The 26,140-nt window shown below is 37.7% G+C and overlaps 3 protein-coding genes across 16 annotated transcripts in view; 1 reads left to right on the top strand and 2 right to left on the bottom strand.

Moving 5' to 3' along the window:
• ALG5 (ALG5, dolichyl-phosphate beta-glucosyltransferase) overlaps window positions 1-248 on the bottom strand; it is a 20,908-nt gene extending 20,660 nt beyond the window's left edge. Inside the window, exon 1 of the mRNA XM_017731313.1 lies at window positions 181-248. The gene's annotated coding sequence lies outside the window, so the exon portion shown is untranslated. The remainder of the gene's footprint in view (window positions 1-180) is intronic.
• Window positions 249-1,513: 1,265 nt separating this feature from the next.
• EXOSC8 (exosome component 8) lies at window positions 1,514-9,474 on the top strand. 2 transcript variants are annotated; one of them, XM_017731314.1, is made up of 10 exons: window positions 1,514-1,621; window positions 2,738-2,801; window positions 3,352-3,425; window positions 3,994-4,039; window positions 5,050-5,155; window positions 5,235-5,280; window positions 5,545-5,641; window positions 6,643-6,790; window positions 8,750-8,856; window positions 9,260-9,474. In XM_017731314.1, exons 6-10 carry the CDS (start codon window positions 5,242-5,244, stop codon window positions 9,373-9,375), a joined length of 507 nt encoding a protein of 168 aa, XP_017586803.1. In that variant the 5' UTR covers window positions 1,514-1,621; window positions 2,738-2,801; window positions 3,352-3,425; window positions 3,994-4,039; window positions 5,050-5,155; window positions 5,235-5,241; the 3' UTR covers window positions 9,376-9,474. The 2 variants fall into 2 exon arrangements, with proteins under 2 accessions (XP_017586803.1, XP_008629643.1); XM_008631421.2 differs by having other exon boundaries at window positions 1,515-1,621; window positions 6,670-6,790.
• Window positions 9,401-26,140, bottom strand: part of SUPT20H (SPT20 homolog, SAGA complex component) — a 29,275-nt gene continuing 12,535 nt past the window's right edge. For 2 of the 13 annotated variants that reach the window (XM_017731301.1, XM_017731303.1), the window contains exons 14-23: window positions 25,303-25,335; window positions 23,299-23,410; window positions 21,012-21,120; window positions 20,604-20,762; window positions 18,518-18,830; window positions 17,360-17,514; window positions 15,070-15,125; window positions 11,429-11,534; window positions 10,770-10,897; window positions 9,401-9,928 (exon numbers count right to left, since the gene is read on the bottom strand). In XM_017731301.1, coding sequence (XP_017586790.1) covers window positions 9,791-9,928; window positions 10,770-10,897; window positions 11,429-11,534; window positions 15,070-15,125; window positions 17,360-17,514; window positions 18,518-18,830; window positions 20,604-20,762; window positions 21,012-21,120; window positions 23,299-23,410; window positions 25,303-25,335 — 1,309 coding nt within the window. In that variant the 3' untranslated portion in view covers window positions 9,401-9,790. Of the gene's footprint in view, window positions 9,929-10,769; window positions 10,898-11,428; window positions 11,535-15,069; window positions 15,126-16,305; window positions 16,455-17,359; window positions 17,515-18,517; window positions 18,831-20,603; window positions 20,763-21,011; window positions 21,121-23,298; window positions 23,411-25,302; window positions 25,336-26,140 lie in introns of those variants that run through there. The other 11 variants (XM_017731304.1, XM_017731308.1, XM_017731305.1 and 8 more) reach the window with 11 other exon arrangements.

The following is a 26,140-nucleotide window of genomic DNA, read 5'->3' as shown; positions in this document are numbered from 1 at the left end:
GGCTTTATCCTGTTCTGCCGCGGCGGCGCGCGAGGGGAGCGGGATCGGCGCGTCTTGTGGGGATGCGGTCGGTGCTGCGGGGGCTGCGGAGCCCCGACGTGTGCGGGAAAGGCTGAGCGAGCGGGGTTTGGCCAGCCGGAAAAAGGCCAAAAAGCGGAGCTCAGTGAGGCCCGGAGCTACCTGGGATCAGAATCGCAGAGTATCCCGAGTTGGATCCTTAGAGATCACCGAGTCCAGCTCGTGGCTCTGTGCAGGACAGTGCCAGGAGTCACACCATGTGCCTTAGAGCGTTGTCCAAGCACTTCTTGGACTCTGGCAATTTTGGTGCTGTGACCTATGCCCTGGGGAAGTTCCAGTTTCAGTGCCCAAACACCCTCTAGATGACAAACCTTTTCCTACTACCCAACCTAAACTTCCCCTGACACAGCTGATAGCATTATAAGGAAGTTCAGACTGTAGGGAATTTAGTGGCTTCCCGTTTATAGCTACTCGTTTTAGAATAATAAAATTGTTTGGGTCAGAAGGGATTTTCAAACATCATCCAGTTCCAACCACTCTGCCGTGGGCAGGGACACCTTTCACTAGACCAGGTTGCTCAGAGACCCATCCAGCCTGGCCTTGAACATTTCCAGGCACGGACCATCCACAACTTCTTTGGGTAGTCTGTCTCAGCATCCTTGATTCCTCTGTATTTATGTCTTAAATGTGTCAAACAAGGTTTAGCAAGTCCTGTTACATGAATTGGAAGACAACAGACCTTGCGTTGGGCTTACAATCCAGTAGTACAGGACCAACATATGTGGAGCCAACAGGAGCCAGTTCTTGCTTGCCATTATGTTTGTGATGCCTGTGTATGCTAGTTTGCATTTGGAAAACTTGCCTGTTTCCTTTATCTGTTTTCCACCTCCCCCCTCCCCCGAAGCACTCTTATAACAAAACTGTGAATGCTTTGTTTAAATATTAGCAAGACTTTTTATAAAAGCTTTTGTTTACTTTATTGATTCCTGCTTAAAATGCTAATACACAAATACTGTTAGTAGTGTATAGTTAATAAGCAATAATTATTTCTCGTCTGAAGTACTGCATGAAGCATATTTTGTAATTATATATTTTCTCAAATGTTCTAAGAAAAACTGAATAATTAAAAGTTTTTATACCATTTTCTACATCTGAATGCAGTCCTCGAACTAACAGATATTTCACACACTGTAGTAAGATTTTCCTTTCTGCATTCCTTGAAAGACATTCTACACCCTTCTGTCACTGAACACTTCTTTAGATTTAAAGCTAATAGGATTACTGAAGTGAAAGCTAGCAGTTTTTGTTAAGTGTATGTGCAGGCAGGTTCCTTGTATGGAAGAAGCATTTTGGAACTGAATGCAGGAAAACATCTTTGTTTTATATTAGTTTAGAGTTTCCTCATTGTTCTGCAACTATATTGCTAAGCAGTTTTGTCAGGCATCTTGATTCCAAGATTATTTATTGTTGTGGGTTTGTGCTTGCTGATCTTTTTTTTTTTTTTTTTTTGCTGTCTCTTGCCTACTCAGGAGCTTGCATTTGAATTTCTCTTTCTATCTGTTCTAGAACTGTGGAACCATTGGAATATTACAGGAGGTTTTTGGTGAGTGAAACATGAGATGCCTGTATAAATTCCTTGTAGTGAATTTTTTCTTGCTTGCTTCCACTCCTCTAACTTGTCTGTATGGAAATCTGAAACTATGGAAATGGAAACTGAAAAAAAACCCCAAGAAACTCCCTGAGCAAGTGAGAAACAGTTGTTCTCTTCAGAACATGTTTTTCTTTCCATCTTTGGTGTTGGTGCTGTTCATCTTGATGGGTAAATGCTTCTGTTGGTCTTGAAAGGAGTTCAGTTTAAATTTGACCAAGATGGTGATGCAGGTTTTTGTCTAGTACAAAATTATGTCAAACCAGGCTTTTAGATGCTACAGAAATTAATAATAGAGACTATTGCTGCTCGCCATGCACACTGTAATTGTGGGGGAAAAACACTGACTTTTGTCACCTTAAATTAGTTCCTCTATTACTGAAGTTGTATTGACTTAGAAATGGGTCCAGTATTATTGCAGTGTCATAGGTTAGCAATTCTTATCTCACAGAAGATAAACAGTAATGAGTATTTTGGACCAAACCACTACATGCAGTCAGTTTGGGTTCTCATAATTCAACCAAAAGTCTGCTTTTGAAAAGCTTGAAATTGTAACAATTCAGATCTATGATGGAATATTGTTTCAGTTTCTAACACAAGGGTTATGTATTGTACAGCTTCTGACTGATGGTATTTGAATGTTGGGTTTTCTTTGGGTGCAGGGTTTTTCTTTTGTTTACCTTTAGTTCAGTCTGATTTTAAGAGCTCCACTAAACAATGCAGACAGGTAGAAACTCTTAAGTTACCAGTTCATTCTTGGATGATATTCTGAATCTAGCCTCTTGTAGTACCTACCCTTGAGACAATCAGTCTATTGTTATATTGTCAAAATAAATTAAAATGGATTTTAAAAATCAGGGGTTTTCTTTTGCAGGTCTACAACCACAAACTATGTATCAGTTGATGAAAAGCTAGCTAGAGGGTGACCGAGATTTCCCTAGCATGTTTGAGGCTGTATAATTCTGCTAAAAAGAAGAGAATATTATTTTTTATGAACTTCTGTAGCATAAATATTATTGTGTTATTTGATAAAATATGTTTTCTAATTTGAACTTTGTGATTTTTCTTTAGAAAGAGAATTGTCGGCCTGATGGAAGAGAGTTAGGTGAATTTCGGACAACCACTGTCAACATAGGCAAGTGCTTGTGTGGAATAATAATAATGGGGGAGCTATTATTAATATCAGGTTATAGTAGTGACCTTAATGACTTGCTGATTGGTTTTCTTGATTCTTGCATTTGGAAACCAGGAAGAGGAAGGATTTTTCTTTACAGTTTCAACAAGCATGAAAGAGAATCGGTGGTACGATAGTATCCCTGAGCATTGCTTTCAGTCCTGTTCCTGGGCCAATGTGCGCAATGTAATTAGTCAGTTCTGCTCCTGTATGTGCAGCACAATTTAGGTGCCCTCACAAGTTTGCAGATGACACCGAACTGGGAGGAGTGGCTGATAGGCCAGAGGGTTGTACTGCCATGGAGAGAGGCCTCAGCAGGCTGGAGAACCTCAGCCATTCTGTGTGACTGACTGTTTAATACTGAGATTCTGTCCCACTCTGCATTTGAGACTTTGCTTAGCCTGTGTTTAGTATAAAATGATGGAAAGTAAACACTTTGTGAAGGTTGGACGTTATTTACCGCCCTTTGAATGGAAAATAGATTTTATTGAACAGTCCTTTTTCTCTTCAGGTTCAATTACAACTGCAGATGGTTCTGCCCTGGTGAAGTTAGGAAATACCACGGTGATTTGTGGAGTGAAAGCGGTATGGTTGGTTTTTATCTTTATTTTTCTGTTAGCTGACTTCATGCATTTGTGTTTAGAATTTATCACCCTCGGAGTTACAATGATGTGCCAGTCAGATGCAATTACAGTCTTTCACCTGAGTTACTTCCAGACCTGAAAGTTAATATATAATGTAATTGTATAATCCTACCTGTATAGTCTGAGAACATGTATTTTTGTGATGCCCATTGTGTATGGGGAAAGATGTGTGCAAAACTAAAGTCTTTTTTATTTCTAGATAAAAGCTCTGTAATTGAAAAGTTACTGAATATCGATCAGTAAGGGCACTGGGAATGAGCTGGCTGGACTATTAAATGCCTTGTAGCCTCAACTGTACTGCTGGCCTGCCATGACCTACAAGACAAATGACTGCTCATTCCTATACTGAGTTTTTCCATAGGAAATTTACAGACAAGGACTGATTAAAAATGGCTTTTGTAAATCTCATTGTCATGGTAACTGGAAGAAAACAACCATTTGTATATAGAACAGCTGGAAAATATTTTGGACAAAATTCTGGTCTTCATTTTTCTTTTCTGTTTCTCCAGGAACTTGCTGCACCAGCAGTGGATTCTGCTGATAAGGGATATATTGGTAAGTGTTTCAGTATGGATCTTATTCAGGTTTTGTATTGCTTCAGCTAAAAGGTTGTAAGATTCTGTTGTGAAGATTTCTTAAAAGTATGAATTTGGACCAAATTGTATTACATCCCTTGAAATTAATTTCATAATTGACATCTAGGAATCTAGAATTCCCTTTGCTCTGCTTGTGAGTTTTCCATATACAGCTACGTTTTTATTGCTGATTCCAGGCTGGGCATGGAAAGAAACCTGCAGCAGTGTGTATATTAAGAGGGAGAAAGGTAATCTATAAAAGATAGTGGCATGCAGGGTTGTGCAAAGGCATGTTAACTTCTGTTTCAAAGTCCCAGTAGGCAAAAAATGTAACTCCTAAAAACAGTGAAATAAAAAACTGTTTATTTCGCAGAGAACTGTAAGTTCTGGTGGTACCTCCTCACTCCTGTTTGGAGTTTCTTTGGAAATAAAATAATTCTATGGAACTGAGAGCTTAGATGAAATCCCCTTTTTCTAAGGCATCTCCCAAGTTTGTTGTTTTCAGTGAGCTTGACTATGCTTAGAGTTTTTTCATGAATGTTTATGCATGTTTTTGCTTCAAGTCTAAAGGCTCAGGTTTTAATGGTTGATGAAAAGCAGACAGCATACCAGTAAAGTCAGGCAGTGGGATGGAAATGCTGCTGTTTCTTGATCTGCTGAAGAGCACTTAACACATAAAGAAGAGTTTATGTGGGGTCACGATAGTCAGAGAAGGATTATAAACAGAAAGTGGTAGCTAGGAGTATGTGCTTTTCTATGGAATATATAGTTTCTGAGTACAGAGAGTACTACAAGTTCTTTAATACAAACTCATGCATAACTTTTATTTTTGAGGGGAGAAGTAGGAAGGCTCGACTGAAAAATTCTTGGTCTTGCCTTTCATTTGAAGTATGTAAAATGGTACTAAGAGCGTCTGTTGTTTATTTATCTATTTTTGATTACCCATTGCCTGCTTTGTTCAGTTAATGACTAATGATTCTTGCTGCCTAGTTCCAAATGTAGAGCTGCCATCCCTCTGTGCAGAGAGGTTTCGCTCTGGACCACCGGGTGAAGAGGCTCAAGCAGCGAGCCAGTTCATTGCAGATGTGATTGAAAAGTAAGAACCATGCTTTTAAAATACAAGCAACTCTGCAAGACAGTTTTCTATTTCCTTGCTTACTCTCATTTTATTTTAGTTCACAGATGATAGTGAAAGAAGATCTGTGTATTGCCAATGGCAAGGTAAGTTGTATCTCAGAATGAAGAGGGAGATAGTAACAAGATCACAGTACTTGTACACAAGTACAAATACAAAAGTATTCGGGGTTATAGGGGGTTTGATTGTTGTTTTTGCTTTTCAGTCTTCATGGCTTGGTTTACATGTTAAGTGCGAAAATCAAATGATAGAAATAAGTATCTGTATTTAATGTGGCCAGAATTTTCTTATATATTGCACCATTTGCTTAGCTGATGTAATATCTCACATGTGCAAACCTTTTCTGATAGCTTGCTTGGGTGTTATACTGTGACATCATATGTCTGGACTATGATGGAAACCTTCTGGATGCCAGTGTCTTTGCTTTGTTGGCAGCATTAAAAAATGGTAAGTCTTCCTTACAGCAAGAGACGTTCTGATTAGTGTTGCTTGGAGAAGTCCATTAGTTTTGAACCCTGATAAGTAGGTAACTGGTTCATGGGACTGTTTGTTTCCTGTCATTTGAATGCAAACACAAAGTGGAAATGATGGTGGGGTGCCATAGGTGTGTAACACCTGGAAAACAGGATCTTTTTGTATGCTTATTATTGCTTTCTTAAAAGACTAACAGCTATTCTGCCACGTGTTCTTTGGTGTCGGATACCTGAGCCTTTCAGCAGTGGCCACGAACAAGTTTAACATCTAAATCAGGGTATTACTTTGATAATGTATTTTGTGTAGGCAGAATGAGCAGTTGGAGGCTTTGCTTACACAAACACTTTGTCACGACAGAATATTCCTTTCCTAGCTTAATGGATTATAGTTCGTAAAAAACTGTATGGACTGACTGTTCACAGGCGTGTGGCTTGTAGATGCATGAAGGCAGCACTTTAAAGGGAAGCTGATGGCAAGGCCTCCCTTTCTAACTGAATTGCCAGCCTTGGAATTCCCCTAGCTACTTTGCTCTTTTCTTCCTTGTCTCCAACAATGTATGGGTTGTCACAGCAAGAGTTAGCTGAAGGTCAGATTGTACTGTTTCTACAGATATATAAAGCTCATGACATGAGACTATATTCCTAATTTTTTATGTCCAGTAGACATTACTGGGGAAAAAATGCTTTTCATTAAATATGACTCCAAAGTATTTTAATTGTGTGGCATTTTAGAAGTAGAAAAAACTTCTGTGTAAGGAGAAAAGCTTCTGTTACCTTAGGTACAAAAAGCAAATAACTTCCTTGAACAGGTAGTTCCAAGCTAAATAGTTTCTTGAATTTTTTTTTTGTAGAGTACCATTAATGTAGGCAAAACTCTATTCTGATTGATTTTCAGTGGCTTAGAAGAACAGCTTCAATATTTCAGTAGTTGTCAACATCTCTAGGCCTGCTAAACCCAGCAATGTTTAATTTTAGACCATTGTATTCGTTTCATCTCTTCAGTACAATTGCCGTCAGTTACGATAAATGAAGAAACTGGTCTATCAGAAGTTAACTTAAAACAGAAGAATCCTTTGATTATCAGAAAACATCCGGTTGCCACATCATTTGCTGTATTTGATGAGTAAGTTCTAAACTGTTTTGTACTTTATAGAAACAACAGTGTCTATAAAACAAATGAAAGACAGAGGATGCCACCAGTGATGTTTCTGCACTTCTGCCTGTGACCAGTGTGGAGCCTCAGGCAGCGCTGCTCCATCCATCTTAAATCCATGGCCTCTCTCATTGAACAGGCCTGTAGTTCTGTGATGTAATGAGTGTGCAGAACAAAGTGCAGTCTGTACAGCTTCTTCCTGTGGCTTAAAGCAGAAGTAGTTCCCAACCTAAAGGATAAGCTTAAAAGTACAGGGATAGGTACTGTTTTAGGTTTTTGAAGTATCTTTTGAGATGAAAACGTTACCAATGCAATTAACGTTTTAGACGCCTGTGTAAGTAACTGATATAAAAGATGGTAGTTTTTGAACAGCTTATTCCAAGGATGTAGTCAACAAAGGAAGTAAGAAGTAACAGTCCAGTCAGAACAATAGAACCTGTGGATAACTGAAAACGTAATTACCCAAGGTGAAGTGTAACCAGCACACTTAAGTCATTGTTCATGTAGGAAAAGCATCTGATTATGAAAATTCAAAGTAATCACATCTGATAACTTCATCTGAAATTGTTTACTGGCTCTTCATTAGGTCAATAATGTTAAGAATGTGTTCTGCTGCTATTTATATGATGTGCAGTCTGGTGAGATCCATTTGCAAAGTATAAAGTGACAATAGTGCTCACTGTGCTATTCAAGATTTAAATCTCTTCTGTGCAGGGTTATGGCACATTAATCTGTATTCACAGAAATCAGTAGTAGGGCCTTTCATCCAAGTAACAAATGGGGTGGGGAGAGCAATCATCTCAAATGTTGACCAAGTGATTACCAAAATGCATCAGAGCAGGACATTATTGGTACTTTAGAGTGCCCTGTTAATTGCTTTAATACCATTTCTGGTGGGTCTGAAGTTTGATGTACACTGACCATTGGGGTAACATACCAGACAGACAGCTGTCAGTAGGATATTACTTACACACAAATCACACATACTTACACATAGACCAAAAAGGTGCATGTGGAAGGCAGCTTTCCACAAGTGTCTGTTGGGGTTTGTTTCCTTCCCTGAAACCAGCTGTTGCATCAAACACATTACTTAAGTCTCCTTTTAGCTCCTAAAACTACAGATTGAGGAGGCATGTGCTTGTGATGTGTGGTTTGAGGTTTTTTTTTTTTTAAATTCTGGTTTATTAGTTTTTCTAGAGCTGTTGACACAGCCCTTAAAATAAAATGCTTTACATACTCTGGCTTCCAGAGGCATTCTTCTTTTACATAAAAGGCCTCCTTGAAAAAATGAAAGTGGTAGATAGCTGGTTAGTGTGGCTGAGGACTGCTGGTGCAGAGCTGCTCCTGTACATCAGCAACAGCCATGCACTGAGCTGCTCATATGAGGTATGACGGCCAAAATGAGCTGTCTTAAGCAACCCAGTGAATCTGGGTTTGAACTATTCCCCGTCTTGAGTGATGTTAGAGTTCACTGACAAGAAACTGAGAACTACTTAGGTGAACTTACCATTGGAAATTAGTTTTGCTTTAAGGTGTCTGGTAGAAATTAGTGCAGCCTACGCCTAAAACCAATGCTAGTCTTTTGTGGAACTACAAAATAATGACTGCAATATTTCATAGTGTTTACTGCAAATGGCAGGTGAGTGGCATTTTCCTGCAATTCACTGGTGTCACAAATTTATGAAACCTACAGCTTTTATGCCTGTTTTCCACAGTCATTCCACACTTGATTATGTGGAATCTCCCACAGTTTTTGGCTTTTTTTCCTTTTTTTTTTTAAATTGGTGCATTTTGATAGGAAAACAGAAAAGCTTGAGCACTAAATCCATCTACAAGTATTTTGTAAGACTACAGTGAAAATTGTATTTTACAATAACATTAATGGAGCAATGTATACCAACATATCTGCATGCATTTTTCTTTCACAAGCACGTTACTCATTGTTGATCCAACTGCTGAAGAAGAAGATTTAGCAACTGGAACAGTAACCATTGTAACTGATGAAGAAGGCAGACTGTGTTCTGTCCATAAACCAGGTACTTCTAAATTCACTACAAAGAAACCTAATGTTAGGTCAAGAAAAGATTATGTACCTGCCTTGCTTTGTGAGATGCAGGTGCTTTATGGAAATAGAGTGCTTGAATAGTCATTAAATTACTTGCTCTTGAAAGGAGTTTTAAGATGGTGGCATGACTGAAGTTCAAAAAGGAGTCACAGCTTGACCTACATATAGCAGAGGACAAATTTTGTCTCCTGTTACAGCTCTAGTTTGTTTCCATTATCTTTGCCTGAACCTAGGGCTGGGAAAGCTGTATGCTCCCCAGGTGAAAGGTGCTGGTCATGACAATTACTGTATTTATACTCATGTTTGGAAATCACAGTTAGATACACGTAACTGAAGTATAAGTAGAAAATCATATTGTTCCCTTCAATGTTTAGGTGGAAGTCCTCTTACAGGAGCCAAGCTTCAGGACTGTATCACCAGAGCAATTACAAGACACAAAGAAGTAAAGAAGCTGATAGACAAAGTAATAAAAAGTATAACACCCAAGTGAACAAAAAGAGAGCTCTTTTCAAAAATGGATTTGTAAAAATTGTATTTGTTACAGTGTTCACAAACCTTTCATACTAAATAAACAAATACCAATACTACATTTACAAAGTTCATTTTTTCTAAAATGTTTTTCACCCTTATTCTATGTACAATGCTGTTGAGTGGTAAAAAATACAAGATAAAACATTCTGTTAAAAAATTATGTGACTTGAGGAAACCAGACTCTAGCCACTTTATAGATGAATTTTTTAAGTTCTGTAAGGTTGGCTTCCAAAATCAGTTCATTTCTTTTAGTGTAATGTCAAAAATTCATTTTCCCACAAGTAATATAAAACACTAATTTAATTTTAAGCCTTCTCCTTAATAATCTGAAAAAAACCCCCCTTTGAATCAACTTTTTTGGGGGGAGGCAAGTCTCATGATTTTGGAGGGGCCGGTGTGCCTCTTTTCCTTTTACTTTTTGAGTGGCTGCCTGAATGCTGTTGATGATGCAGGTGAGCTGCTTGTGCTGCTGCCCCTGCCATAGCCATTTGATGCTGCAAGAATCGCAACTGCTGCCATGAAGGAGAAGGGAGAAAAAGCTTGTTAGTGTTGACTATAAAGCTTTCACATCAGGAACAATGAAGGGGGAGGGACAAGAAAGAAAAAAAATGAGGAAGCACCAGGTTGACAAAAGGAACACACCATGTACTGGGGCAATGGGTACAGTCAAGCAGCACCAGTGGCACAGAAGCCTGCTGAGGGCACAAGCTAACATTTTACATGTGTATGTGCACAGCTTTGTTTCTTTGCCCTTTCTCTTCATTGCAGTAACTGCAGTAACTCAGCAACTTCACTGAGTGTTTGGGTTACACAGTACATTTTTAATGTAATACCTTCTCAGTGTATGCATCGTTTGAATTTTCTGAATGTATTGCAAAGATGAGACTGTGTGCTAAAAAAATACTAAAATATTTTCATGAAGCATCTGAATGCTAAAGGAATGCTTTGCAGAGCTCTTGCTTCCATGTACTGACTGTAGCAGTGCCACATTTGAATTGCCAGGTGCTTTCGTCCATGCCATTTTGAAATCTGTTGGCATCTGGCATAGTACTTAGATTTGTGCCACAAGCACCCCTTGAATGTTTGCAAATCAGGAAGGTGGAGGGCTTAAATGAATAAAAATAAATTCAGTGCTCCAAGCTGAGAGAACCACAGATTTCAGGTCTTGCATGACAGTTTGCCAAATACATGTTGGTTTTGTTGTTGGTTTTTTTTTTTAATTTCAATTTGTGAGACCATAAATGCATTAGTTAAAAAGAGAGCCAAAAGGGCAATATTTTTGATTTTGGAGCCAAGAATTGTATTTTTAATTTTGTTTTTTTAAACACAGTCAGAGTGAAGTTGCTGGATTACTTGTATCTGTTGCTGCTGCTGCTGCAAGGCTTGTTGTTGTTGCTGTTGCAAGGCAGAAGAGAGCTGGAGTCTCTGCTGAGGAAGGCTTTGCCCAGGTCTGTTCACGGCAGAGCCAAGCTGAGACAACACTGAGAAAGGAGAAGGGGAAAGCAGGCAGGTCAAAGAAGTCAGGTTGAGTTGGTCAGGGGAGGAAGATGTAGGAGTACAGTGTAACAGGAAAGGGGGATCAATAGAATTAGTTTCAGAGTCACATTGGAAACACTGCAGAAAAAAGTATACATGATATACATACTCTGTTAGTTAGAACATAATTAGATTATGAAGTGCTTGTGGAGACACAAAGGTTTCTCACACTGGATGTTAAGCACACAGTTAAGGAAACATTCCTTAATGAAGTCTGGCATGAAGTTCCCTGCATTTTCATTTCAAGTGTAACTTACTTTCATGTGATACTACCAATTGATGGCACTTAACTGCCAAACAAAGCAGAGAAGTGCATGCTTTAGAAGTCAAGTATTTCTCATATAATTCATGTGCTGATAATAAACAGTAAATCATTCTGATCTAACATAAGACTTCCCTAAGACCAAACTTCATTTCAGTGTGAATTCATCAACATAAACACTTAGCTACCAAAAGGAGGCTCAGCAAGCACATACCTGTGGCTTGAGGTTGCATAAAATTCCCTACTCCAGTCAGGTTAATTACAGCAGCTTGTTGGGCAGATAATGCCTGATCTTGATTGGATGGACCTTGGTCAGACCCCTAGCAAAAATGAAAAGCTTGATCCTTATTACAAAACTTCCGTATCAACGAATAAGCAAATAAAGGCAGTGCGAAGGCAAACTTCTGAAGTGCCATTTAAAAACATTTAATGCTATGTCATCCAGTGTGTGTAGGTACAGGCTATAATGTAGTGACTAACAGCAGAACAAACAGATACTGAACACCCAAAACAGCTTTGTTTTGGCAGAAATGGTATTGCTCCTGTTACCCAACAGAAGTCCCATGTAGTTGTCAGTTTCTCTGCAGTCTAGCAGAGACTACACTTTTTGGTTGTAATCTTACAACAATTTCCTGTCCCACTCCCAGCCCCAAAGTCTTCAGGGGCCCCTGAAATCATCCACGTGCAAAGGTCCTAATCAAACTGTGCAAAGCTTGACACACTCCCATGTTCATACTGTGACACACACTCCTTAATTTCATAAAAATACAAAACCTGCTTTTAAAACTACATTTTCAGGACAGAATAGTTTTCATGGTAATCACTTTAAATCACATTAAAAGGAATTACTGTAGTCTGACCTAGTGTGCCCTGAAGTCAAAGGGTGCTAAATTATGACCTCTTCTAGAACTTAAATTATGCATTGATTTATAACACAGGGAAATAAACCATTATATGCACAAACCAAGAAAACTTGGCTTATCAGTCAGAAAAAAGCTGGTGCAGTCCAGGAGTTGCAATGCTTCTTTACCATTACATTATAATGCCACTAAGATCTAGGAAAACCAGACCAAAAGAGAGCTCATTGAGACATCATCACCTCCATGATGACTAAGAGTCATAGAACCACCGTGGGGGAAAACCCCTAAGTATGAGATGAGAATGCATATTTATATTATGTTGGTAGCACAGAAAATTGTTGTTCTTTTTGGGCCTAGGTTTTTTCCACTAAGCACTGTGAGCACATATGTTCTTATCCCTATAAAAGCTAAGGCATCTAGTGTTCCTAATAGCTCATTTTACTCAATGACTTCCTACTCTATAATGCAAGGTACGAGAGAAGTTCCCTAGGGCAATTTAACCAATGCGCAGATTGATTTTCTCCAGAAGAACTTTCTGCCACAAGGACTATGCTTACATCAGCCGTTTTGTAAACACCCTTGATGTTCAACGTCCAGAAAATAAGACCCAACAGTACAAGGTCACGTGATTTTTTTTTTAGTAACTCAACTACTAAATGGCATTCAGAGATCTGGATGCTGAGAACAAATCTGAAACTTTCCCATTAAACTGTCCCACAATCCAGAACAAGGCCTGTGGCACAGGAGGCTATATACCATAAAACATTTGAAAGAGGCATCTTATTTATGAAGTCTACAGTAGCACAAGTGAAATTATGACAAACTTGAGTATCCAGTAAAGAGTCTTATGTCTGGGAAGAAGAACACAAAAACAGAGCAGCTAGTTTTCCCAAATTGCTGCATCAGCTTTGGTTAGGATTTTTAAGTACTGACCTGGTACTTGCACCTTAGGATTTTTAAGGTGCAACTGACCACTCAAAATTTGTCATTTTGAGGACAGACTGGTCTCTATCAAGACTTTAGACTTCCTCAGTGATTAAAGCCTTTAACACTAATTGCAGGCAGCAGTAGAGCTAATGTCTTAAGATTACAGCTTTAAAGACAACTGGTATTTCCTTTGGTGCAAAGAAAATTCTGCTGAACTACAGCAGTGAGGGTTGTAAGCCAACTCACAGTAGTGTAAGTAATAAATTCTAGTTACTCTGTAATAACCCTGACTGCATTTTTTCTCTGTTCATCTGATGTATCTATTAGTTACGATAAACATAGCACTAAGCTGATTTTATACTACTCATACAGTGGGGCTGGGTCTCTTCATGACACAGTTAGACAATGCTCAGCCAGTTGGTTTGTTACAGCTTTTCTATGTGGGATATAAATAAAGGAGTATAACCCAGCTCCAGCCATAGCAACAGAGCCACTGTAGTCAGTCTTTGCTGTTTGAGAAGGTTTAGGAGGAAGGCTTTTCTCCCCCTCTGCTTCAGATCTATTGGGTAATGGCTCATTTACTGGTGGAGATGGGGAGAATAAGAGAAACTATTTCATCCGTGCACCCCAGACTAAGGGCTGTTAGCACACACCTGTTCTCCCTGTTGCTGAGGGCTACAGGTTGTAGGCTGCTGGGATTGTTGCTATGGGGAAAACTGTGACAGCTGCTGCTGGAGCAGGTTAAAAATAAGTGAACCACCTGGAAGCTGTTAAAGATTTAAAACAAAAGGCATAATTTAATCAAACTGCTGAGTTTCCCACTGTTCTAGGATGAACACAGTATTGATAGTGATGTATTTCCTAGAGGCTTGGTTTTTGTTTTAAAGTTCCTTTAAAATCAATCAGTTTACAACTGTTGCTGTTTGTGAAAAAGCCTCATGCTCTGAAAACAAACTTCCATGAACTTAGAGCAAGATATTTCCATAGAAAAATACATTTTAATTATTTTAATTAAAATGGCAGATACTATACTGATATTTGAAAGGTAAATGCCAGTCTTCAAAAGCACTGTATATAATTTCCACTTTCAAAACATTCCACTGAATTTTAATAGATAGTGAAATGGCCTTGATTCCTCTCCCTTACCCCAGCTTCAGTTGCACTTATTTCAGCCAAATTGTCCTTGGTTTATATGAGTGGCAGAGCTAGCTTGAAAGGATGTCCTTCAACGTGGAATCACTTGAATACAAGCATTTAATTCTACAGAAGAGCTCTAGTCTGACGTAATTACCTCCTGTGCCTGCCCTTTTCCATGTTTCTGGAGTGTGTACAGGAGTGGGAAGAGGAAGTAGCAAAGCTGGTAATAATTTTTTGAAGCGTGGTGCAACATATGTGGAACACTGAAGCTGCAATTGTGCACCTGCATCTGGCAGCTGACTTCAAAGTCTGGGAACTCCACCCAGTTCCACAAACAGTCCCTGTTCTGCTTTTAAATGCAACTCTGACATAACAAACAACATCTGCTCATGTTTGTATGTATTTCTTTGCTTAGTGCAAAGAAAGCATTTACAGACCTTCTAAACTCCCTATCTTACGTGAACTTCCATTTCCTAGACCAGAAGCTCTTTAAACCTGTTACTGCAGCTATCTGTGCATGCTGAGCTTGGCTTTCAGGCATTCTGTGTGTAACCTCTGAGTGATTCTACTACACTATTTTGTACATTGTAATGGTAACTTTAGTATAAAGAATGATCTGCAATGAAAGCTTAGGCAAATCTTGAAAGATTCTATTTTAGGATTAATCTTTTGAATCCAAATGTCAGCATCTATTGTTACTGAGAATTATCTGCTTTGTTCTGAGCTAGGAATATAACTTCCACGTGGTATCTCTATGGAAGTAGTCTTTTGTCTTATTCTAAGCCTCTTAAATAAGCAATTACGATTTGCAGTAAATGGTCTGACCAACTGGCTCCAAAGATCTGTGTGGGGCAGCACAGTAAGCAGCACTAAGCAGGTCTCTACAGAAAGGTATGAAATTATTATTATTGTGTCCAAGTATATCAATTACCTGTAGAAGATTTAAGGGCCGAAGATTTGATGTATTTTTCAAACCAAATGGGCTGCCTGTTAAAGAAAACATCTTTTTATTAGTAGTGAGTCTTTACTCAGTTGTATTTGTGCTTTGCAGTACACCTTTTCACTGGGACTATTTCTAAACATTTTGAAGTTGGAAAACTGGCAAGTGTAAATTTCATACTTAATACAATGCTGCATTTTCCATAATGCAGTTCACAGTTATTCAGGCTCAAAGCACAAAAGAGCTGACTAAATGAAAAGAAATCTGTACCACTTCTAACCACTACACCCTGTGACCTATAACCTGTTAATGCATTTAAATGAAGGTGATTGTGGAGAACACCACAGCAGTTATTTGTCAGTGATCCTTCTTCCTTTAAAAAGTTTTACTGTTGGTACAGTAAATCCAAAAAAATCCAAGGGCTCAATCAAGCAATACACTCTTATTAACCTTTAACAGGAAACAATCCCACCCCAAATCTGAGCAATGCTCCCCTAAGACAGCAGCTATCAAATAGAAGCCCAGGAGGTCTTGCACAGACCCAGATCAGATCACTACTCTCATCTGTTGTGTGGGTGACAGCACAGCATGTAAAAATCTGTGACACCAAACTGGTAGAGGCTGATGGTGCTTGAAAGGACAGAACTAGACTAAAAGTGATCTTTGTGAATTGAAGAAATGGTCCAAAACTCACTAACATTGAATTAAAAAAAGACAAATGACCAAGTACAAAATTGTAACTAGCTTTGTATCTATACAGCAAGGAAGGACATGAGAAGTTACAGTAAGTCACAAACATACCCAAATCATCCATATCACAAACTACAGAGCACACAAAAGAAAAGAACCTCTTCACACAGTTTACATTTATAAAATTCACTGTCACAAGATGCCTTAGAGATTCCAAAAATTTAATGGATTCAAAGACCAGTTAGATAAATCCACAGACTAGAAATCTAGCACAGGATTTTAAGCACAAAGATCCATGTGGATATTCTTCAGCTGAGAAAGTCTCAAAGCTGTAGATTGCCAGAAGAGGTACAGTTGTAGACAAGGGATGTTTCACTTCACACTTTTGCCTCATCTTATACTCTCTCCTCAGTATCCTCTAATGGCAACTGTCAGAGACAGAATATAGACTGGATGGATTTTTGGCCTAAACCAGTAAAGCCATTCTTACGTTAAGGTAATGCTGTTGCAAAAAATACAGATAAAAAATAGGCAGACCTCATTTGGGGAAATGTTAACAGGAATGTTGTGAAAGAGATGAGATGCATTTATTCTGCTGTGCTCCACAGTGGTAAATCAGCCAAGCTCAGGCTTGTGTCCAGTTTTGGTTATCACATTTTAAGAAGGATGTAAGCAAATTGGACAGTCTAGAAAAGAGTGACAGGATTATGAAAGGTTTGAAAAATACAACCTATCAGAAAGAGAAGACAAATGTGGGACATGACAGCATGTTTGATACTTAGAAGGTAAAGAGAAAGAGTGAACAACTATTTTTCACGTCTGAAAGGTATAGGAGAAAAAAAAATTGCAATTCAGGAGATGCACTGTAATTAGAAGGAAACGTTTTGCATGGATAATGAACTACTCCAAAGAGCTACTGAGAAAGATTGGAATCTTCTTTAGTGAAGGTATTTAAAGACAGTTTAGATAAACATTGGTTCAGTATGGCTTAGACAGATTTGACTATCTTAGCAAAAGGGACAGATATCTTGAAGTCTTTTACTCTTCTCTTTCTATAATCATACATTAGATTTTTTTCTTTATTATATGTTCAGAAAAAATAAACTGATATTTTAAATTGTGCTTTTAAGATTTATATAGTTGCATTTGAAGGCAATGAGGAACTACTTAACTGTAATACAAGAATAAAGCAGTACCAGAATAAAATGCCCCATACATTTAAAAAGTGAAGCCTCTTTCTAGAGTTCAGTCATGCCTTTTTTTTCTTTTTTTGGCAAAAACTTCAATTCCATTTTTTTGGCAAATGCAATTCAAAGATTGCATTTGAAGTTTCTTTCAAAGTTCTTACTGAGCACACCAAACAATCCAGGTTTTGACTATGTATCCCCAGCCTAGCTCACCAAAAACCATCTTCAAACAATCTCCAACACAGCCTACACCTCGAATGCAAAAGCAAGTTTGTTGTTCCTGAGCTCCAGCCATCAAATACACAACCCTCTTCACACAATGGCCGCTTCAGTCCATTTTTCTCACAAAATGTTTTTACACTGTCCCTGTCTGAAGGGCAGCTTTTCCACTCAGTCACACTGACCTGCTTGAGAGGCAGACTGCATTGCAGCGGGCAGCGCACTTGGTACCAGACCTCCTGGGGGTAAAATGCCACTCAGATTTATACCTGCAGGGGCTATGGCACCAGTGTTGCACCCCAACATAGAGTTTGAACCACTCATCAGTGACTGTGCTCCACTGTAGAAGAGGAAAGACAACACATCAAACCCAAGTGGCACAAGTAAACCTGAATAACTAAATTTTTGCCCTCTGTCTTATGGCAAGTAAAACAGTTGCTTGGTGTAAATTATGCAATTATGGATAAAGCAGCACTGCAGCTTAAAAAAAATTGTTTTGCCCAGAGCATAACAAATACATCCCATATTATTGGCATATACAGTTTTTTTTCTTCTTTGCTATCAACTGAGGAAGATAAACCACAAGTGGTCCTTTTATTCTAGAAATACTAAAAGGTTTTCAAAATGGTTGTACTATCATAAAAGGAACAGGTTTGCATTCTCTTTTTCCCCTATTAAAAATATCTCTAACTTATCAACAGTGACCAACTGCTGAACACCTTAGCTGCATAAATGTCTGATACCTGCATTGAAGCACACTACGTGTCTTACACTGACCATTGTAATCGTAGAATTTTCCTTAGTCTAAAAAGCAGTTCATGTTATACCATACAATCTATTCTTGACAGCATTTATCATTTTCTTCAAACCACAGAATGAGTTTTAAGGATCAAAGACTGTTTAACCTCAATGCTTTTCTAAGTTGATAGAAACAAATCTGTTCCCATTTTTCATTTAGATTGGTCTCCATATGATATTCTACCTCCTCTCTGGTTAATAAAAAGATGTTCTCAAACTTATAGAGCAAAACTTCAGAAATCACTTAAATTGAGATAAAGCCTGAAGAAATGAACCTATATGACTCCAAAAAGATGAAAGCAATGAAGGCCTTTCTAAATAGATCTTTTCAGTATTCTAATAGTAGGTGACTTCTATTTGAGAAATGCAAATAGTTTCTAGTGGCTCTTCACTTTGTAATTAGATGGTGAATGATCTGTTTTGTATTGCATATCCTGAAAAATATTTACCCTAATGGATGGTGGACAGTCCTGGACCACACCCCCTCCCCACCAGCCAACCAACCCCCATGGTAAATTTAGAAACCATCATAACAAAAGACTTACCACACAGAGCCCACTACATTGATGAAGTTAAGTCCTGCAGGGTTTGCCATGACCTGGGTGGAGGTTGTTCCTGTAGTAATGGATGTTACCATGGTGGAAAGAGGAATGGTCATTACAGGCAGTGCCTGGCTCAGAGACATTTGCTGCTGAGCAAACGGGGTTAACAAAGTGGGCTGAGGGGTGAAGCCTGAATCTTGGGGAGTAGGGGTGGCAGAAGGGGTAATAGGAGTTGAGCTCTGAGCATCAGGAGGGTGTGGGGTCGATGAAGGGGTGTTGGTTGGAGTAGGAGTAGATGGTTTAGGAGTTCCAGACCCTGCTCATTGAGAAAAATAAAAAGTGCTAGTTTGTTATAAAAGGCCAATCCTTTTTGTATAATAAGGTTAATGGAATCTTACTTAGCACTGACAATTTCTTCTGTTTTTTAGACTGCAAGTGTTAATTTCTACACGACACAAGTGTTGCAGCACACACTCATTGTTAAGGATGCAGTATATCACAAAGAAAACCCATTTGCCATGCTTCATTCCTTGTGGCATACACCAATTTCTATTTTCCTTTAAGGCTGCCATAATTTATTGTACATTAAGTCGTAATTCCATTCAGGAATACTTAAAATAATTTCTTAGTGACCATTTTAACCTAATTAATGTTTGTCCTAAACTGTTAAACAAATAGTATCCATGTACTGCCTGCACAATAGCATGGTGTTAAAAAGATACGGAAAACAAGAGAGTCAGCAGGGGAAAACAAGAGAGACAGCAGGAACATGTACTATTTCAACAATCCTGGGGCTGATCTAAATTTCATCAGACAGTCAAACTGCCATTTGCCAAATATTGACCAAATAAAAAGCAATTAATTAATATTTAAGAATCAGAGGATAATACTGCATCTTTAAAATCTACTGTGTAATTCCCTCTGCTTAAATGTAGCACATACAGCTGTATTTGTTGTGGATGCAGTAGGCAAAGTCTATCAATCGAAAAACAAAACAAAACCCCTAAAAAGCTTGAGCTGTTTTTTTTGGTTTTCTTTTTTTTTTTTTTAGCTTTCGTGTCCTGCAGAAAGAAAGGAAATAAATATGAATGGTGACCAGAGCCTTAAAGTAACAACTGTGTGCAGCAGATTTACACAATTCATAATACTAACATAAAACCAGACTCAGTATTTTGGAAGAAAACTTTCATAAGTTTCCTTTTTTATCTTGCGCAAAACAAGAAGGCAGAGAAGTTACACCTTTTGAGCTACCCAGATTTTAAATTATTTAATGCAAAAAGCATATTATAATACCATGCAGGATACTGGAATGTGCAGTATACAATTATTCATAAAAAAACTGAGAAGCTGCAGCTATGGTTTTCCTCTTTGTACAGATCTGTTCACGAAATGGCTCAAGACGCATACATGTTTTAGAAAATGTTTATGATCTACAGCTATGATTACAATGATTCTGTCAGTGTTAATGAAAATACTTTAACTAGGATGTCACTTCTGATTGAAATTTGCATTTTAACACCTGAGAATATGGTGCTATCATCAGCAGCATCACCACCACACTTGCAATCAGCAATGATTTGTAAAACAGTGTAGGAGTGTTTTTAAAAAATCATCTTATTGTTTATTGTATCATCACCTTGGGACTGATCAGATTATATACATACATAGATACACAACTGCACCAGCTCCTATAACATTTAAAAAACCAGATGCTTAAATTATGTAAAGGCAAATTGATCTAACATACTGTTTTTACACTGGAGGAAAAAAAAAAATCTACACTTTGGAATTTTATCTCATCACATCATCTACCAGCCTTTTCATATATGAGGAGATCATGCTAATTGCATAAAATGTATTAAAACGTATACACAGAGGGTGCATACATATATATACAGAAAACGAACACAGTTACAATAAACATAAAATACATACAGTGAACAAGAGACCTGCCTAAAGCTGCACAACTTATACAATTTAGGGTACACTGTACACTTAAATTTCATCATTCCACAGGTTAAGAAGTTTATCTCAGGAAGCATTTATGCAAAAGCCTAAGATTTAATGGAGAATTTAGGTCGTGACTCACTTTGTGAAGAGCTCGCAGGAGACATGGCAGCTGGAGAGAGCATGCTAACTTGATTAAGATCCATAGATTGTTTCCGAGAAAGACCAGGAGGCTTAGAAGGAGGAGGTGGAGTTGGGGATTTTAGATGGCCACTTGACTGTTGTGAACTAAAAATATTACCTGAAAAAGCATAATTAAAATACATTACTATTCTGTGAGTACATGTTAACTTGAATATTAGGATAAAATTTTGTGAACAATATAATCAGAAATTTAAAAAAAAAACAAAAACAAAACACAAAAAACCATGCTCTTCTCACAGATAAGATGCTGGTATTTTTTTATTAGATCTTTACTAAAGGGATATCCTGTCATTTTACAACAGGCAGAACATGTTAAAATGAGACACTTGAGTCAAAAAATAATTACCTGAAGAGCTACTTCCTGAACTTGAAGGTAATTTGATAGGAGGAGGTCGGTGTTTTACACCTTTCCCCAGTACTGAAGACTGAACAGAGCCTGATACACTTTCTGGCTGCTGGGAGGAAAGAGAAATTAACACTACCAGAGCAATGATAAGAGCTTCCACATAGCTAGCAGAAAAGACAATTCGACTGATTTGTATTAAGGCTTCTCAGAACCACGACAAAATTCCTTTCAGACATTTCAGATGAACTCTCTTTAGATAACGTGTTTACCATCAAGAAGCAGCATGAAAATGCTGGTAAAAATTTAAACTGAGCAAAGAAGTAAGTAAAATAATTAAAGAGTTTCATTTACTCCATAATTCTGAAATTCTTTTAGTAATTTTCACAAATGCAAAAGTGACAAATACACTTGAAGTAACAGAACATTTAGGTTTTAATTGAAAAATTACATAATTTCATTCATTCATTCATTCATTCATTCATATATACCTGCCATTTTCAACCAAGACAGACTTAAAGAACAGGATCAGAATTCTTCATTCTGGGAGCAGGATTTGAAATAAGTTCAGGAAAATCCTGAATGCAGAGAAATCAAGACACATTTCCCCACTGGCTTCAGTGGGACAAGAACTTCATATTTTTAGAGAGAAGATGCAGCCTTTTTGTTTGTTCTTATAACCTAATTATTAGGTTGTCTGAACATAAATCTACTTCAGCTACTCGAGTCTGTAGTTCTCAGTCATTCACAACAGACCCTAAATCCATTATTCCAATAGCTGACACTGTCAAAAGACTCAGCAGTGAAACACATTCACAGTTACAGTCTATGTGTTTTTACCTATAAAGCAGGTATCCATAAATGAAAATAATGTCTACACAAACATACAGTTCACAAACTGCTGAAACTAGGAAATGAGGCTGGCAGTATAGTGAACAGAATATTTCATTACTGGAGTCTCAATCAGATGTGCATGAGCTAAGAAATCAGAGCATTGTGCAGAATCACCCATTTTGGTGAGCTTAGCTTCCACTGATTCTCAGTATTAAGAGACAGTCCCTCTAATTTTCTAATTGCTTGCTTATAAAAACGAATCTTTTGAGGAAAATTCTGAGGACTACCTTTCTCTTCTTCTATTAAAATCTGCTTCTTGCTTTCTTGATTTTGAAAATAAAGACCAACGCCCCATTCCAATGATGATTAAATACAGTAACCTGAGTAACTCTGGTCCAGCTTTTGGTGGAGGCTTGGAAAGGCAGGCAAGTTGACTTCCACAAGTACCCTTCCACCCCAATCACTGTATGATTTTAATGTATATACACACACGTGCATGTACATGCCTGTATGTGTGCACTCATACAGAGAAACGTTCATAACCCTTTCTGCAACTGCTGGCCTTGGAACGCTGCTGGTCTGGCTGACACCAGGAACTACCTCTTTCAGAGACACATTGTGGGGAGTTCATAAATAGATATTTAGGGGAAATTTAATTCATAGGAAGGTATTTAGGGTATTTAGGAAATACCCCAGTGGATACAAATCTCATTTACTAGGTGGAGCATAACATACAGCTCACTGCTAAAGCACTGACTCTGACCAAAAAAGGCCAGAAGCAGCAAGTAAAACACAAGGCAATGCCAACAGGCAGGAAAATTAGGGAATGCAAGAATTTATACTAGAAATGTAGAAATGCGTGTGCATGTAAACATACACACTTTAAAGTTGTTGGGGCTTGTGTTTTGGAGGTTTTTTTGGTGTTTTTTTTTGTCTGTTTGGGTTTATTTTTTTGCCATTTTTGTTTGAAGGTTTTTTTGCCTTTGGTTTTTTTTTGTTTTTTTTTTTTTTTTTTAAAGTTTTCCTCCTCAAATTGAAGAGAAAATAATTTGAATTTCTAAAAGGTAAAAGAAGTTCAGCTACTCCATCTGCTTCTGTGTTTACTGACCTGCAAAACAAGACACACAGCTGCATTTTACTATACTGCTCTATGAAAGTTTCATCTGAACAGGGGAAAATGCTAAAACAGAACTTTGGAGCTAACTACATGATACACAGCAAACCCCCCACCCCTCAAAACAGCTAAAAGACAACATTTGAACATTGGAAACATAAATGCTTTCCACTAACTTTTCCAATATACTCACATTGAATGATCATGACCATAACACATTTAAAAATTCATTCAGGATGACATTTTTAGGTTATTTTACTGTTAAATGTGGATAGCAAAAATTATTCTACTAATTCAATAATTAAGGACAAATAAAAGAAATGCGTAACTTGATAAACTCACTTCCATTTCCTTCCCTGGAGAAAGATGACTGACTGATCCACTTGAATTATGAAACATTTTCACAGTACATTTAGCTTCATTTTGCACTAACTCCTGGTACTGGTTCACCACCCTGAAACAAACAATGAGGACATAAAAAGATTAACAACTTTGAACTTCTAAAGTAGGTAAGTACAGATTAAACACATAATTGTGAATGTTATAGTCATATATTTTATATATTATGTGAGCATATCTCTACATAACAGAGATTCACATATAAAAAACATATTTATACCTCTTTGTATCTTTCTACATTATATTCCTGGGCTCTTAGGTTTATTCCATTTTAACTTTTAATCTCTTATTTCTAATGCAAAGTACAGTGTGAGAAGCACTCTATTGGAAGAATATGGGAAACAATAGACAGAACAGTTCCATTCCCAAAAGCAACTGCAGATCTTTGGGATGTCAGTCAACGGGGATCCCATTCCCCCTTTATTACAGAGGTCCAGAATCTTTTCACAGAAGTGTCTCTTCTGCCTGTGGAACAGCTGACCCTCCTTTAGCTTGAGCTCTATGTCAGGTGAGGAGTCTAAATGCAAGGGCTGAACAATCACTCCTCTGTGAACATTATGACAAACATTTGATAAAGCATCAGGCAAACAAGTTTAAAATACTGTTCTATCAAAATGAATCATACATCTCTACTAATCTGAAACAAGTTGAGGGAATACTGTTTCACAAAGATGAGCAGAATATACAAAGTGACCTTGAAATATCAAGCTGAAGTGCTGTGGTCACTTACACTCTGGCAGACTAGACCTCAGTGAAAACCTGCTGGAATATTTCCATTACCTCACACCTAAATGTGACGAAATACACTTTATTTTGATATAGCCCTGCTTCTGTCATGTGCTGTTACCTGACTACTGCAGACATAAGCAAAGGTCCCAACACACACAACAGAGGAAAGGGGGGAGTGTACCTTTTTTAGCAATTAGATTTTAGACTGACTCAAAATTACAGTGGAATCAGGGTAATAAAATGCCATGTACTTGAAAAGGTCATCCTGCCCCCCTCTACTGTTTCTAGTTGTCCTTGTCCCTGAAACCCTGATTCTGACAAAAGGACTTGTGCAACCCAGTGATAAACGTGATCAGGAAATCAATCCCAGTTAAAACTAGGCTCTTGTAACATTGTTTTACTTTTCAGCCAACCAATCCCCCCCCAGTTCAGCTTACAGAACAAGCAGCAAAAGTATCAGCACAAAGGAGGCAGGAGAGAATATAAGCAAAGAGTTTCTTAATCAAAATTACCTATTTAAAAAAAGAACATTATTACTGGTTTTTGATCAAATAGAAGACTCATTTGCCAGGCACATAAGGGGTGCAGGGGGATAAGAGCTATGGCATGTACATCAGATGGAGGTATCCTATGGGGGCACAAAAACACAACTGGCTCTGACAGAGGTTGCTTTTTAATGGTTCTGTGCTCATATGCACAGGCAATCTAGGGTGATGCATGCTGAAAAACACTTAAAAACCACTTATTTTGCTGCCTCAGATATCCCTGAATTGCTACTCCTACTCATTCTACAACTAAAATATGCTGAAAAACTGTTTTATTACTTGCTTCCCTAGGAAGGCTGAATCAAGACATGCACAGTGCACAAAACCAAGACATATAAATCTTAAATCCTAGATTACACTTCAAATGACAAGTTCAAATGAACCATTTCCATCACTGTTAATTTACCATACCAAATGGCAATGCTCTCAGAGTTCAGGTAGCATGACAAGCTGTACTCACGTATTTGATGTCCTCTATTCTTCCTTGCTTGGTAAATACAGAAACTACACACTATCCTACTTCTTGTTATGATGATTAGTTCCTCTTATTTTTCCTCATTTGTTCTGCATCTGTTTCCACAAACCATAACACTGGCAGCCATAACTGCCAAAAAGGAACAAAGCTTATTATTTGTCATCAATCCAAATAGATGCACAAACTATATTAATTTACCTTTCAGCATCAGTCTTCGAACCAATAAGGAACCTAAAATGTAAAGTACATTTTCAGTCATGACTTGGACTAAAAGAACATATTTTTATTATCACAAGGCTTCAAACAAATGACAGTGCTGTGTTTTTTTCATACCTGCTCAAAATACAAACAATAACGTATCCATTCAATGGACTGGGTATTATTCAGTACTTGAAACACACACTTGACTTCCTATCTATATATATAATATATACACATATGATCTAATATGGTCTCCTTTAATAGTAAATCACCTACAAAGCAAAAGGCAGAATATAGAAATTTTGGATTTTATATATTAAAAAAAATGGGAGTGAGTAACTACTACAGAATTATTAGTGTAAAAAGTACAAAGGAAGAGTTACGTATAAGTTAACAACATACCAGTACACTCAGACTGAAATACAAGTGTCCTGAGGGGATGTCAAAAACAGCCTTAGGCATAATATTTTAAGAAACGTTCAGTTTGCATTGTTTGATTTTACTTATGCCAATTGCAATTCCCTGTGATCTTCCAGACCTCCTAAATAAGTATCTCTCTTTTGTGTAACAGTTATGGCTCGCAAACTTATTACTATGCTTTTTAACTTCACAGAACTTTCTCTTTCTCCAGCTCCAAAAAGAAAAAGCTATTAAAAAACCCTTTTATTTTATTGAACAACAAGAATGCTTACTTCTCCTTTCATTTCATATGGCAGTTTGCTAATGAGGAGTTATCCAAGTTTTGATGAACTTTAATTGTCAGTGTCTTACCAGTTATTTCCAAAACCCTCCAGGCATCTAAAACCTCTCAACTAATTTAATTCTCAGCCTTATT

This window comes from Corvus brachyrhynchos, unplaced genomic scaffold, assembly GCF_000691975.1.
Source record: "Corvus brachyrhynchos isolate BGI_N302 unplaced genomic scaffold, ASM69197v1 scaffold103, whole genome shotgun sequence".
NCBI lineage: Eukaryota > Metazoa > Chordata > Aves > Passeriformes > Corvidae > Corvus > Corvus brachyrhynchos.
This window is presented reverse-complemented; position numbering and strand designations above follow the sequence as displayed.